The sequence below is a fragment of the Balaenoptera acutorostrata genome, chromosome 18 (genome assembly GCF_949987535.1).
Source record: "Balaenoptera acutorostrata chromosome 18, mBalAcu1.1, whole genome shotgun sequence".
Classification (NCBI taxonomy): Eukaryota; Metazoa; Chordata; class Mammalia; order Artiodactyla; family Balaenopteridae; genus Balaenoptera; species Balaenoptera acutorostrata.
Window position 1 is genome coordinate 78,816,345 of NC_080081.1, and position 15,522 is coordinate 78,831,866.

Here is a 15,522-nt window from a genome sequence, read left to right on the forward strand (position 1 = left end):
TTTTTTTATTTAATTTATTTTTGGCTGTGTTGGGTCTCCGTTTCTGTGCAAGGGCTTTCCCCAGTTGCGGCAAGCGGGGGCCACCCACTCTTCATCGCGGTACGCGGGCCTCTCACCATCGCGGCCTCTCGCTGCAGAGCACAGGCTCCAGACGCGCAGGCCCAGCAGCCGTGGCTCACGGGCCCAGCCGCTCCGCAGCACGTGGGATCCTCCCAGACCAGGGCTCGAACCCGTGTCCCCTGCATTGGCAGGCAGACTCTCAACCACTGCGCCACCAGGGAAGCCCGGTGATTCTTTTCTTGAGGGCAGCTACTTTGTTTCCTTTCCTTAGTCTCTGTGAGATTATTTTGTATCCTGCGACAATCATTGTGTTTCTTGTACTACCTTAAATGGTCCTCTTATTTCTTGGAACCAAAATAACTTCACTTGAAATACTTCAGACTGTCCTCCCACCACCTGAACTAGTCTCCGTGGTCCACACAGCATGATATTTAGAAAACTCATACTTTGATTGCTCATAAATAACTTTGAATTCTCTAGAAGAAAATAAACAAATGGATCCATTCAGCACAACTGTTCATGGACCACACACATGCAAAGCACTGTTATGAAGCTGGACTCACCCACTTTTAACCTGCCTGTGACTTCTCCTTCCGGGTTGCGCGCATTTACAGTCACATTCTGTGTGGACTGCAGAAGCAGAGATGAGTCCTAAAAACAGATTTACAAAGTTAGCCAAATACAGACTATTTAAAATGACTATACCTTTGTATCTGTATATAAATTGAGGATTTATACAAACTAATTTCTCCAATGTCATAGATCCTGTGAACCTATAAATTTGTGGCTAAAACTATTATTTAAACTTGGATTATATTATGTGAAGGGGGTAAATGCATTAATTTTTTTTCCCCACAGAATATAATAACCTCCTGGGTTTACGGAGCCTGTGTGCACTGGTTACAATGGACCAAGTCCGCTCTCAAGGTGAAGATCTGAAACAATCAAGTTTTAATCAGTGTTTTGTCTTTTCCAAGGAATTACAATTTCATTTCTCATAATTTATGTCCAGGACATGATATATCAGAGAGTGGTTAGCTCTTCTATAAATAAAGACCATATTACTTATTTTCAAAACGCAAAAGGCTTCTCACAATTTCAAAAGAGCTTTTAAAATCTGTTGGATGCCTACGTTTTTAGAGCTTCTTGTTGGAAGATACAGTGGCTTTATGAGCACGTAAGTGGGGTCATAGTCTGAGCAGGGGCTTTGTCTCACAGAAGATTGCTGGCTCTTCTATAACAGTTTTCTTCAAAAGGAATGCAGTAATTTGGCTGCTGGATTCAGGTGGGTTTATGTCACTCAGAGGGAACCAAATATCTTCCAGAGTTGTGGGGTATAATATGATTTTTCAGAAGAAAAGAAGTTTTAGGAGTGCTTTGGAACTCTAGCAGGTCAGAAATTCTCCAACTTGCTTTGTGGAAGCAGATGGATTTACCATTGTCTCACCTTTTATCCAATGGCGTGACCTTACTACTTGTTTTTGCTGTGAAATAACCAGCATGATAATAAGAGCTAATAATTCACCAATGATTTTTACCATCCAGCCTCTCCTTTTATCTCCACATTTTGAAGGAGGTGGCATTACTCCTCACAAACAGATGAGGAAATTGAGCTCAAAGAGATTAAATGACAGCTCTCCCAAAGCAACAGCTAGCAGTGACAGTTCCACGATGGAACCCGTCTTCAGGCCCCAACATCTAGGCTCTTTTTTTTTTATTTTTTTAATCATTTTCCCTGAAAGGGAGGACATGGCCCAGGTCAGAGCTGTGAGGCCCACCCCTGGGCCTAGACAAAGTAAGCTGTCCCGGGAACCACTCTGGTTGTCTGATCCAATGCATGCTCTCCAACACTGTTCTTTTTCTGGCTTCCACCGCAGGGGCTGCAAAGGCTAATTGCTTTCTCAGCCTGTCCTGCAGGGAGGGAGACCCAAGTGACACAATTCTGGTCAATGAGATGTAAGCAGAAATCTGCTGGGGCGGGGCTGGGGGTTTCCAGGCAAGCTTTTGGGTGTGACCATGGCGGTCACTCGCTAGGGCCCACCCAAGGCACGTGGCCAGGGAAACAGGCAGTGTCGACGCATGCACCCCTTTCATCAGAAAAGCAAACTTTCTGTGTTTCACCGTTATTTATTTTTCATGAAACACAAATTATTTAAATGTGTCCTCATTTTCTTACCACTCTGGAGTGTATTTCTTTGGCATACAGTGGGAATAAAAACTCCGATTCCCCCTCCAGGCGAAGTCCATCTTCTGTAACATACAGGTGACCCATCCCTGTCTGTTAAAAAGAGATTTGTTATTGCTTTCTTCTTCACTTCTTTTAGTATCAACTTAAATTATGTATGCATTTTCATAGATTTCCTATCGGCACTTTACTGTATTTCTCTTAAATACTTTATTTAAAACTTTAGTTGTTTTTATTCAATATTCAGTATTTTATTACGTCTAGTGTAAATACAAAGGACTATTTAGGAAATGCATATAAGATTTAAATAATCACTTTATAACAAACATGCAAGAGCCCACCACCATGTCAGAAAAAAAAAATCTTACCATTACTATTTAAAAATTTTAAAAAATTAAGATGCAATAAAATGGACTCTTGAGGCTTACAGTTCTATGAGTTTTAACATACATATAGATTCGGGTAGCCACCAACACAATCAGAATACAGAACTGCAATGAAAACCGACACGCTCTAGTTCGCAGTGAAATTATTTTAAAAAGGTAAAAAAGAAAAGTAAATGTTATATTATTTTTTGCTACTGAAAATTCTGATCCAGACAGGAAACCAACATTAACTGCATGAAAGGAAGCTTCTGTTGATACAATGTGGCTGGAGGGACAGCACAAACAAAACAAGAACATGTTTATCAGGAAAAAAAATACTTACTGGGGAAAACCACATCACTTTAAGAATCCAGATTGTAAGAGCAAAATTCACAAGGAGGACGATGAGCAAAAGAAGAACGAATAAGTACAGGCAACGCTTTCTCCAGCCATAAATGCCGATTTTGTAGACAGACTGGTTCTCTGGCCGCTCTACGTGGGTGCCTTCTGGGGTCGTGGTGTATTGTTCACGCACCATCTGCCACCGGGTGGGGAGCAAGGGAGGGAGGGGTAAAGAGAGGGGGGAGGGGGGAGGAGGGGGGTAGAGGGAGAGAGGGAGAGACACATGGCCAGAAAGAGAATTTGTTTGTCAATATTGATTGACCATTAGTCCAACAAAATATTTTTTACCCCAATAACAAATTTCCAAAATTAGTGATGTTTAAAATGAGCATTGGCTATTACTTTGAAACATGTCACTGTATTTCAACCACAGTGATAATCTGTCATGCAACATATTTAGATAGGACAAATTCATTTGAAATCCAGTGATTATATTTTCAGATTTTAATCAATAAAATCAATACATATATAGCTTTCAAAATTCTGCAAGATTAAACTTGGAATTGAAGCATCAACCCACAACAATCAAGTTATCACATTCTTAAAAGATTCAGTGGGAGGAAAATCAAGCTGGTACCTAAGAGCCTTCTGAAAAAAAAATCCAATTACTCAATTTTATGCCAAATGATTAAATTACATCTTCCTTCAGCTACTAAATTATTCAGAATTAAAAAGGCTCTTTTCAAGATACCTACTATACCAACTTTGGCCTATAATAAAGCTCCCAAGTACTGACCTACTTCAAGAAAGATCAAAATGTGTACGTGTACAAATGTTTACAAACATTCACTGTTTTATGTAAATTAGGTTAAGAGTTTTAGTAACAATTTCCACTTTATGAAGAGATTTTTAAAAGTTGCTCAATTTTCCCCTTTACACAAGGAAAAAAAGAACATGGTTTTAACTGTCTAAATTAAGATTAGAAGTTATGACTTTTCTGATTGTAAATGTAGCAAAATGATGAATCATATAAAATATTCTCCTCTGAGATTTTTTATGCATTTATTTTTAGGAATGATTTGGAGGTGTCCTTATTTAAAATGTTATGGTCAAAATAATTCTATAAATTTCTTTCCAATCAAACAACAGGCATTTCCCCGTGTTCTAGCTGATTGTATAAAGTGGTGCTATTCATCACTCAGTATTTTCAAACACTCAGGACTGACAATCTGCATTATTCAAAACCTACGTGGTTAACAATTTCATGAGGGCATTCTTTACTCTCTCACCTTTGACCCCTCCAGTCTTTTTTTGTATTAGAAAGTCCATCACCACCCACATAGCCCCACATCAGCTCTGCCTTCAACCTGCATCCCAAATCTGTCTACTTCTCTCCATTGCCATGGCTACCGCTCTGGTACCAGCCACCGCGAACTGTCATCTGCACCACTGCAAGCCTGCTTCCCTTCCTTCCCCTCCGGAAACCCCTCTCTACCCACAAGCAGACATGTGAAATGGAAGTCAGCGCCTGCCACTCTACAGTTTCACACCTTCCCGTGACTTTTCCCCACTGAGAACATCCAACCTCCTCCATCACCTCCCAGACCCTACGTGACAGCCTTCGCTCACCTCTTCATCTGCTGTTGTTGGTCTTTTGCTCAGAGCGGCCCATCCACTCTTTAACAGCCCAGGTGAACCCTCGGGTCAGGACTCACTCCTGGGCATCCCCTCCACCTGAAACCCTCTGCCAGCTCCCTCCTCAGCTTCAGACCAGCTCACATGTCACCTCCTCAAACAAGTCTTCCCTGACACTCACTCACTCCCAACATAGCACTCTATTTATTTCAAAGCACTTGTCATCTAAATAATGGTGGCAAAACCACGCTTTCTGTAAAAGATAGGCTAGGAGTCTGCGATTGGATTGGGAAGGGTGGCCAGAGAATCTGAATTTAAAGCAAGTGCGTTATTTTACAGTATTGCTACAGATCGATAAAAACAGCAGTTTTCTAAGTGTGTGTGTATACACATGCACATGCGCGCACACACACGTATGGTTTCCACTTGCTACATATTTCTATTCCTATCTAGAGCTTCCTATTGCTGGTGTAAAGCTATCACAAACCTAGCTTAACCCAACATAATTTTATTATTTTATAGTTTTGGAGGTCAGAAGTATGAAAATGGGTCTTCCGGGGCTAAAAATCAAAGTGTGAACAGGGCTGCTTGAGCGGCAGGCACCTGGGCCTGAGTTTCGGTAACAAAGTCACGTTTTATGATTGCCCCCCTTAACTCTTTTGGTTAACCTGCCATTTACCAGTGTTAGATGTGTTGCATTGAACAAGGATCTTACTCTAGACAGGCATGATTTAAAATGATGAGGCAGAACACTCAACTCCAGTTTTTTTTTTCTAAAAAGTTGATGTTGTTATTTTAATAAATTATTAGCTTATATTCTAATGGTGACTCATGGTGGCTTCCATTTTTATTTGACACTGTATATTCAATTTTTTCTGGAAGAGACTTTCAGAGGCTATCAGGTTCAGCTAGCTTCCTTCAGATATGTGTTAAAATTAGCATTGGAAAGGACACCAGTTCTTTATCACTTCGAGGTCAGATAACTGTAAAGTATTAGTATTCATGCTGGCAAGAAACTGCTCTGGAACAACGCATTATGCTTTATGATCTACTTATAGACCCTTTACAAAAAATTAATAAGATGATATTTTATGTTAGAACTTAAAAATCTATACTCCAAGGTAAATAATTTTGAGTTTTACTACATCTTGAGCAAAAATTATTTTCATAGGCTCCTTTATTTAAAAAACAATTTATGGGGACTTCCCTGGTGGCTCAGTGGTTAAGAATACACCTGCCAATGCAGGGCACACGGGTTCGAGCCCTGGTCCGGGAAGATCCCACATGCCGCGGAGCAACTAAGCCCGTGCGCCACAACTACTGAGCCTGCACGCTTAGAGCCCGTGCTCCACAACAAGAGAAGCCACCGCAATGAGAAGCCCGCGCACTGCAACGAAGAGTAGCCCCTGCTCGCCGCAACTTGAGAAAACCCGCGTGCAGCAACGAAGACCCAACACAGCCAAAAATAAATTAATTAATTAACTAAAAAATATCCCACCCCTTTCCCTGTTAACCATCTTTATAGTATGTTGATGGTATACTTAATTTTGATGAGCTTTAAATGCTTCTCTCTAAATATAGTTATCAATATTTTAACGCATAAGGCTCCAGACACGAAACATTATAGTATGTTTTGCAAAAATATCAGTTTTCATATGCTCTTGAATTCATGGTTACTTATTTATTATTTAAAATAAAACCATCTTAAGGATAGAAATTCTGCCTTCTACATTCTTTGATTCTTGTCATAGCACATAGTACAGTAACTGAAGGCAGCGTCCACTACATAAATGTTGTTAAATGACATTGTTAATTTTAACTAACCTTTACTGAATGCCTAGTCTGGAGAGGCTGTTGCCAGGAGTTTGAGGCATGGAAATGATAAACACACATATGATGTTCAAAAGGAACTAATCTAAAAGGAGTTTTTAAAAAGGTGGGTTTGAAAAAGACCTAAACAGACTCCTTAGAAATGAGAAGTTCAGTTATATTTTAAATTCCAAAGAACGTGTTGTATCGCTTAAAGTTGTGACATATAAAGACAATTTCCCTATATTTAACAGATTACACAGAGCTGAGAAGAGAATCAGTACATATAGGAAGACAGATCTTAGAAAACACGCCAGAGTGATAAAAGGCATCGGAAACGTGAGGGTGAGTTTAAAGGACATGTCTGAGGAACGAGACGGTCTAAATATGTCTTACTGAAGCTCCAGCAGGAGTAACCAGAGAAAACATAGGAAAGACAATGATTAGAGGTAATTGCCAAGAATTTTCTATAATTGAAGATATGTGAGATTGGAAACAGATACTGACTCCTGAGCAGGATAACTTAATTCAAGTCTATTAAATAAAATCATTCTGAGTCTGGACAACGCCGAAGCAAAGAAACTTCATGACAGGTATGGGTCCCAGATTTCAACTTTGTAAGTGGAGAGTCGTGCCGTGCAGCTGGTGAGATCGCCCCAGGGGAGACATGATCAGGCTGTGGGCTGACCGTCCCATCCAGCCCCCCGGCCCGCACTTCCTGCTCGGCCACCTAAGGGAGTGGTCCTGAGCCCCTGGGCTTGCACAGTGATTCCAGGACGGAGGGGAAGAGGACGTGGGTGAAGCCACCTTCACGGGGTGAAGGACCTCCCTGTGAACCCACTCCGGTGATTACTGGTGACAGAGCCTGCCCTGCACGACCCTGACACGGCACTCAGCAACATCCACACCCCGCCTCGCATCCTTTACCCAGACATGACGAAAACCAGGCACTGTTTCCTGGGGCAGGAGCAAAGGACAGGAGCCACCTGACATTTATGCTGTATCTGAACTCCCATGATTATAGGGCACGTGACGATGGGGCATTGCTGTAATACTATGGATATAAAAATAAGCAAATTCATCAGGAGGCTATAAAACTCTAGACGTGTATGCATCTCTCAAATGTCCTGATACACCTATACCTGTTTCTATACCTCTTCATCTGTATATACGGGATAAAAATTGAAGAAGAACGTTAAGAAAAAACCGAGAAAGGTATTACCATAGTGGAAGACTTTAACATATTTCTATAGAAACCCTGGACAATACAATTAAAATGTGTTTCAGTGGATGTGTGTAGAGCTCCATCCCTGAAGTTGGGAAATGCTTACTTTTTTCAACCATGGGTGTAACCTTTGCAAAATCTGATAAACATTTACAAGGAAGAATGAAGAAATGCCAAAGGATAAATTTCATACAAATCCTTTGCTCTCGTCATAATTCAGTAAAATTAGAAATGCAATGGATAAAACAAAAATCGATCTCTGAAGTGTTAGGAGGTCTGGGGTTATGCTCACTTCCACACATACGTCTGACAGAGGCTGCTTTCCTGCCGTAGGTTCACTGGCTAATTTTAGCAAAGAGAACCACAGGCAGGGATGGAGGGGATCCCGTAGGTGCTGCTTCTCTGGTCATCCCCCTTCTTCAAGGGAGAGTCATCTGAATGTCAGGGATGGAATTCTATAGCACCGAGTGAGGTCCTGCCAGGCCACAGGGCATGCTGACTGGGGCATTACCAAACCTCTTATAGCATCCATCATGTATGTCCCTTTGAAAACTTCAGGAAAATTATTTTTCAGTTTCAAAAATTGCCTTTCATAGTCACGTGGCTCTATATTCAAGTAGCATCATTTCTTATGACATAACTAGTACCATCATGTTACATCATCCATCAGAATGACAAGGCCACTCACATGCAAAGTCAATCATAACCATGTGACGACATACCATGACCTGCAGGAGTTACGTGTACATAACAGGCCAATATGCACTGAACAAATGAATGTGTGAAGAGTGGGGCTTACCTTGCTGGATGTAAAGCACAGTTTTATGCTATGGTAATGAAAAAATGAGACAGTGACAAAAGGACAGACAAATAGACAAAGAAAACAGCAAACAGTTGAGAACAAGCCCATACACAGAAGTGATAAGTAAACAAAAGTGAGAAATGAGAGACATCCAGTATTTATGGGTCGCTCTTCATATACTTGTTTTTTAAACTGAAGTGTAGTTGATTTACAAGTACAGTTGAATTTATATACATTTACTATGTATATTCTTTTCAGATTCTTTTCCATTATAGTTTATTACAAGATATTGAATATATAGTTTGTGCTACACAGTAGGTCTTTGTTGCTTATCTATTTGATATATAGTAGAGTGTATATTGTAATCCCAAACTCCTAATTTATCCCCCACTCCCCACCTTTCCCCTTTGGTAACCATAAGTTATTTTCTATGTCTGTTCTATAAATAAGTTCATCTGTATCATATTTTAGATTCCACATATAAGTGATATCGTATGGTATTTGTCTTTCTCTTTCTGACTTACCTCACTTAGTGTGATAATGTCTAGGTCCATCCATGTTGCTGAAAATGGCATTATTTCATTCTTTTTTATGGCTGAGTAATATTTCACTGCATATGTAGACCACATCTTTATTCATTCATCTGCTGATGGACATTTAGGTTGCTTCCATGTCTCTTATACATGCTTATTAAGTTAAAGCTGACTAGGTCAGGCTGGCACTGAGAATCACTGGACGAGTTTACCTCCATTTTCCTTTAAACTTCCAGGAAGTAGCTAATCCCCACATTAAATTGCTAATTGTCAAGGTATTTCCTGCCTCACTGTCTGCATCACAACTCATAGCATTCCCAACCGGTGCCAACGTTTAGGAAAAGAAAGAGCAGTGGGGAGGAGCTCACCCTGGTAGATGTGACAAAAGTACATCAACAAGGAAAATTCAACAGCAGATAACAAACGGGGAAAATATTTGCCTTAAAGATAAGACAAGGTTATTACCCTTAAAAATATAAATAATCCAATAAAACTTGAACAAAACAATGCACATACATTAAAGAAACACAGATGATTAATACACACAGCAAAAGGTTCAGCTTCACCATGAGATGCAAATAAACACAAGTTCCATAAGCAGTTTTCAAAGATTAAGGGAGATTTAAAAACTGGTAGTAGCCATTATTGGCAAAGTGTTCGAAAAATGGGCATGGAACTCCTCTGCTGTTGAAAGTGAAAATTAACATCGTCCCTCTCGAAGGATGGTGTACCAAGAACCTCAAACAAACAGTAATTTCAATTCTAGAAACTTATTCCAAAGAAACAATTAGGAATGAAAATGAAGGTTCATGTTTAAGGATATTTATTTTACGTTATGTGTAATGGTGAATAACTGGAAAGTAAATAAATGATAATTTATTAGAGTAATTAGTTCAGAATTAACTGCTTGAAAAGCATATAATATCCTAGAGAAATGTTAATGATAGAGTGTTGAATGAAAAAGACTATTGAAATACTTATGAAAAAATATATATACCCATAGAAAATAGACGATAAAGAAATTTAAAAATTGTTAACAATCATTTCCCCCTATATTCCACCTTTTTCACTTAAAATTTCATTTCCCAAATGTTTTTCTGTATTTTTTCAGATTTAAAAAAAAAAAAAAAATATATATATATATACCTTTGGATATATATATTCCTCTGATAATAGTAAAGTTAATAGTAAATTCACCATACTTGTCCCAACTTTATGATTACGTTTAGGACGACCAAATAATTTCAAAAATTGTTCTGCTTCATCTTTTGGTCAAATTGCTCAGCATGGCCACTAAATAGAGCAAAGTACACAAACTGTAGTTATCCATTTCATCCAAAGTTACAATCAGTACAATTCTCACAATCACTAATGCCCCTGCTATAAATACACACACGCGTGCATACACACACACACACACACACACACACACAGATTAAAAGGTCATCAAACCATTCTCTCTTCTTTACAATAGAATTGACTTTTAAAATAAAATGGCAAACTGCCATTTTAAAAAGTTCCTTACAAAATACACCAAATCAACAGAAGAAATGCCCTTTAAGTAGCTAACAGTCCTGAACAGGTAAGAAACCTTTCTTTAAATGAAAAAGTAACAAAAGGAAAAAAAAACACTCGTATCCACTGTCACGCAAATGTTAGCTCATAAAACTGTGGTTTTAAAAGGCATGTTTGCTTAGTTCAGATAGAGGCTTATTTTAAAGCAGTGTTAAGTTTATAAAGATGGGCAATTCAAATATATTTTCTTAGTGTTTTATTCTTGGTTTTATTAAAGAAACTCAGAAATCTGAAGCTTTTACCACGTCCTTATATAGTATTTGACTAAAGGGTTATATCAAAGTCCAGAAGTTGAAGTTGGTGGAAATAAGGCCAAAATAAGGATGTTTTGTTCACTGTTTTGTTCACCACAATATAACCAGCACCTACAGCAGTGCCTGGAACTGAGCAGGGGCTCAATTATACGTATTTGTTAAAGACAGGCAGGCAGAATGAAGTATATTCTCATTTACGATGTATTTGCGGAATAGGTCCCCATGTCTAGGTCCAATGTTATGATTGAAAACCGAAATCATTCCATCTTTACCACACTTCATATATGTCTCATACCAACTTTAACAGAAACTCCATAAACTGCTAGGAAAATAACCGGAACCCATAGAACAAAAGGGGAAATTAATAGATTTATACATTGTTATTTTCCTGGCCCTTTTATTGCCATAATGATCTGATTGATGCATATGTCATAGTTTATAGGCTGACAGTTCCTGCGTTTCACATCTCAGTGACCATCATACTACTTCATTTTCTACTTGGAATGTTAATCCATAAGCACTCTGTATTTCAACAGTGTATTTTAAGGTTCAAGATCACATAAAGTTCTACCTTGATAAATGAGTTGGATTTGGGAGGAAGGTTAGCATCAGAAAAGCACTGTTTCTACCTTTGCTTTTCAACCATACTATCTTAGGTATTTCCCTTTAGCTATCATATAAACCAGACTGAGTTCCAAAGTGATGCCTTCTTAACTAGGTCATATGATGATCAATTCCGTCCACCGATCAACAATCAGTTGGTCAATTGATCAACTCAAGTGACCTATCAGGCTTCTTGACAGTGTGCTTTTTCAGATATGTTTCACATGTAAAACTCACTGAGAATGTTTAAAATAGAGTTAAAATAGTCACAAAGGTGAGGCTGGGTTTTAGGTATGGTCTCCATGGCAACGACTTCTTCCTGTTGGTTCTCCCTTGGGGTCTGTTTTCCAGACCTCAGCTGAGGCCATCTGTCAATGTTTTACAGCTCCTCTCTCCTCCCTCCACGCCCCTTATCCAGTCTCCATGGCAACCAGAGTGACCTTCCACAAGACTAATTCTATCCCAGTGGCTTCAGGAGAAAGCACAGATGCCTTGGGCACATGCAGCCCTTGGGAAGCCCATCTCCTTCACCAGCGTGCACAGCACACCAGCTGCACCAAAGTCAAGCAGACTCGGATGCTGTGAGGGGCTTGGGGAGAAGTCTCAAGACCCTTGCAAATCCACAGATCGCTAAACACTCCTGCATCTATTTTCCCGTAAAATTCCCCAAGGCACAATAACATGTGAAATAGGAGATGAGCTTGGAGTCTGGAATGGCAATGACAGTGGGTGAGGGATTCTACAAAGCTCATGAGAACACCAGAGAAACATCTGGTCCCGAAGTGGGTCCAGAGAAGAACAACATTGGATGCGTTTGAGGCTGGGAGGAGAAGGAGGCGGGAAGGACAGAAAGAAGCGGGAGGCAGGTCCTGAGGGTTCCCCACCGGGAAACCACATTCATGGTGGGTGAGCAGGGCTGTGCTCGCTTGAGAGGAAGCCACGGAGAAGACCCCACCCAGGTCCAACAACATGTGCAAAATTAAACCAAACGGGCACCCATTCATAATTTACAATTATTCTTTGAGTTTCATCTTCAATATAATAGCAATCTAGTTTAGTGACTAGAGTGTATGTTTTTTTAAAGGACATTATGGAACAATTTGATTTGCAGCATTTTAGCTGCAAGCTTAGCCAGCATGTTCGGGAAACTTGGATTTGTTAGTCTTTGGAATTTGATATTTAAATATATTGAAATACTACTTTTCCTTTGGCTTTGAAAGAAACCGCAGATAAATTCTAGAACCTCTAAGACTAACACCAACTTGAACCATGAGGCAGTAAGTGGCTCTGTGGATCCAAAACGTTTCCAAGAAAATAAGCAAAAAATAAACACAGTATGTTTTGTAGTTCATTTTGTACCTAGTGAGTTACTCCATCCTGCTGACAAATCTTCCAGCCAGTTGAGCTATTTTTTTCCCCGTTATCTTTCTTGATGACTTTCTTTACAAACTTGTCTTCTAAGGGCCCTAATTAACTTAGGATCCACCAGAAACAACAGACACTTTAAACAAGCCGAAGCATAGCACAGTTTACCTTGATTCTACTTCTTTTTACTTTTTCATACATGTTTTGAGCAACACATTATTTATTCCAGATTTAGGGAGAGATACATTCTTCCCTTTTTCATCCAAGAAGGGCTGGGCAGCCAAACTTGGTATTTTGCTCTTGTTTTGCTTATTCTCAATGTATCAAACTACCTGGACTTCTGTTCTCATGAATTTTACCCTGTTTTTAAATGTCTGTAACAAAACTATGGGCAAAATGTAAATCAAATGTAATTCTGCCACAAAAGTTTAAGAGTAGAATTAGCAGTAGGTGATCTTAAAGATTACCCTTTGTCTAGATTAATTACAGTATAACGATTGAATGCCCGATAATACAGAAATGCTATCATGGTATTCTATTGATACAAATTAAAACTATTAGAAGGACATAATCATGCTAAAAACAGGTAGCATATTAGTAGTCGTAATAACTTGAAAGAAACTTGAGACGTTAACTACAGTTTGTTGATACTTAATACATAATCATTTTGAGCTAAGTTTATTCAACATTTAAAATTCATTTTCCATTATGATACCTATGAAGGTAAAAAATAATCAAGAAGCCTCATACCTATTTGGTTTTTAAATTGAACATTATAATTATATAAGATCCAAGTAAAAACCGATTACTTACCTTAGGTGTTGTAAAAAGCACACTGTGAATTAACTGCACCGCCCCAGAGCCTTCTGAGACAGAGCGTTTCAGGCTGTCCCACGACTCGCTGAGAGGGGACGGGTCAAGTCCACCAGCCAGCCTGGAAGCAAAGGCTCCCGGCCTGGCCTCGTCTCAGGTTTCATCCCCGGTTGTTAGCAGCCGGCGCATCTAATTTTACTTAGTGACACAAACCACTCATATACCACACTTAAAATTGTTTGGGCACCAATTCCAGAACACAGCGCTAAGTATGCCAAGAGGAAAACAATTCCTATGAAACCACCAGCTAAACCCTGAATCAGGACAGTCTTACGTAACTGTAACTTTCTAAAATGAACTTTACCTTAAATGAACAGCAAAAACTTCTGGGACAAGTTTCCAGTAGAATCTAATGTTGACAAAAATCTCATAAAAAAATCGCTTCAAATTCACAGGCAACACTTAGAACTTGTAACTTTATTGGTATTAAATGTATACTGTTCTCCTCCAAGTAAACTGCATATTCTCATGTTAATAGTCACTCTTTAAAAATCACTTTCCTTAGGCTTCTTTTTAAGTGAAAAAACTTTAACACTTGAGAAAACCTTAAATAATGATCATCATAATAAACAGAAGGTAAACTCTACATGTTAAAATTATCACAGTTGTTTTCTAAGTAAACTGAATTTATATTTTGTTTAACAAATTATGTGAATGTAACAAGGTGATGTTATGTTGTCTTACCTTTATTTAAAAAGAACGATAAGTAGATCATTCAATTTTTATAAGGTGTAAAGAACACAGAACAAATACCAAAATTTCAAATAACCTTAATCTTTTATTTTGCATTATTTTTAGAGTCTGAATTAAAACTGACTAAATTATACATTTGAAATTCACCTTTTAGCACTAAACCTTGATTATGAGAAGCAGTGTAATGATAATCCATATAGTTAATTTTAATTTTCTTCTCAGGAGACCTTTTCTCTTATTCTAGTCATTTACGCTGTAACTTCTTTTGAAATTTGATGCTTCTTAACACCAACAGCTGCAGGTCTTAAATGAAAAGCTGATACAGCTTCAACTAATCGTACATTTATTTATAAGACATTTAAAAATCTTCCATGACTTCTTTGCACATTACTGATTTTCTTATCATGGCAATTCGTTTAGACATAAAACCATGGCACAACTACCAATTCTCAACAAAAATATCTACTATATTTAACAGTGATGTTATGAGATGTACTTTTGTATTACTGTGTGTCTGAAAAGTCAAAATTTGAAACTCCTAACTCAATATTCTGGTTGAAATGTCACACTGAAAGGTTACTTACTGAGGGACCTTTCAACCATCAGTTAACTGGTTTATAGCAATGAACTTTTCAGCATTGGGGGCTGCTTTGTAAGGCCATTAGTCAAGTTGTATGTTGGATCTCCATTCACATTCACAGATTCATTTAACACTATTGACTTCTACTTTTGGTCCTGCTGGAGGATGACTTCGAGAAAAAAAAAATCTTTTGATTTTTTAGCATAGTTGAGATTATTGAAACGAGATCTTCAAAGTTTCCACTGTAGGTCTAGTTGGGGTTTGTAACTCACATACACGTCTCATCTGTTTTCAACAGAATCATAACATCTTAAAGCTATAAGGGGCCTTAAAGAAAACTAGTCTAACCCTCTACTAGATGTAAAATAGTTCGTTCTAGGTCAGAGCCGCTAAGGGCGTGGAGAGAAGTGACTTTCAGACGAGATAATTCAAGGTTTGGAAAGAACAGAGAAGTCTGGCGTAGTTGCCTTGAAGAGTTGGCAGGACAGTTACTAGTGAGACCTATTAGACCACGTTCCGGGCCCAGCTGAAGTTGATGAATACACAGTAGTCCCATTTTAAACCGTCCCTGTGGCTTTACACGCTAACTGCAGCTGTGAGCGCCTATATGGCAAAATCTCCCC

The 15,522-nt window shown here is 38.8% G+C and overlaps 1 protein-coding gene across 3 annotated transcripts in view; it reads right to left on the reverse strand.

Moving 5' to 3' along the window:
• SGCG (sarcoglycan gamma) overlaps nucleotides 1-15,522 on the reverse strand; it is a 46,342-nt gene that overhangs the window by 21,087 nt on the left and 9,733 nt on the right. For 2 of the 3 annotated variants that reach the window (XM_007164216.3, XM_057532654.1), the window contains exons 2-4: nucleotides 2,954-3,148; nucleotides 2,237-2,338; nucleotides 624-711 (exon numbers count right to left, since the gene is read on the reverse strand). In XM_007164216.3, the coding sequence (XP_007164278.2) occupies nucleotides 624-711; nucleotides 2,237-2,338; nucleotides 2,954-3,148 (385 nt within the window). Of the gene's footprint in view, nucleotides 1-623; nucleotides 712-2,236; nucleotides 2,339-2,953; nucleotides 3,149-13,566; nucleotides 13,735-15,522 lie in introns of those variants that run through there. The other variant, XM_007164215.3, reaches the window with a different exon arrangement.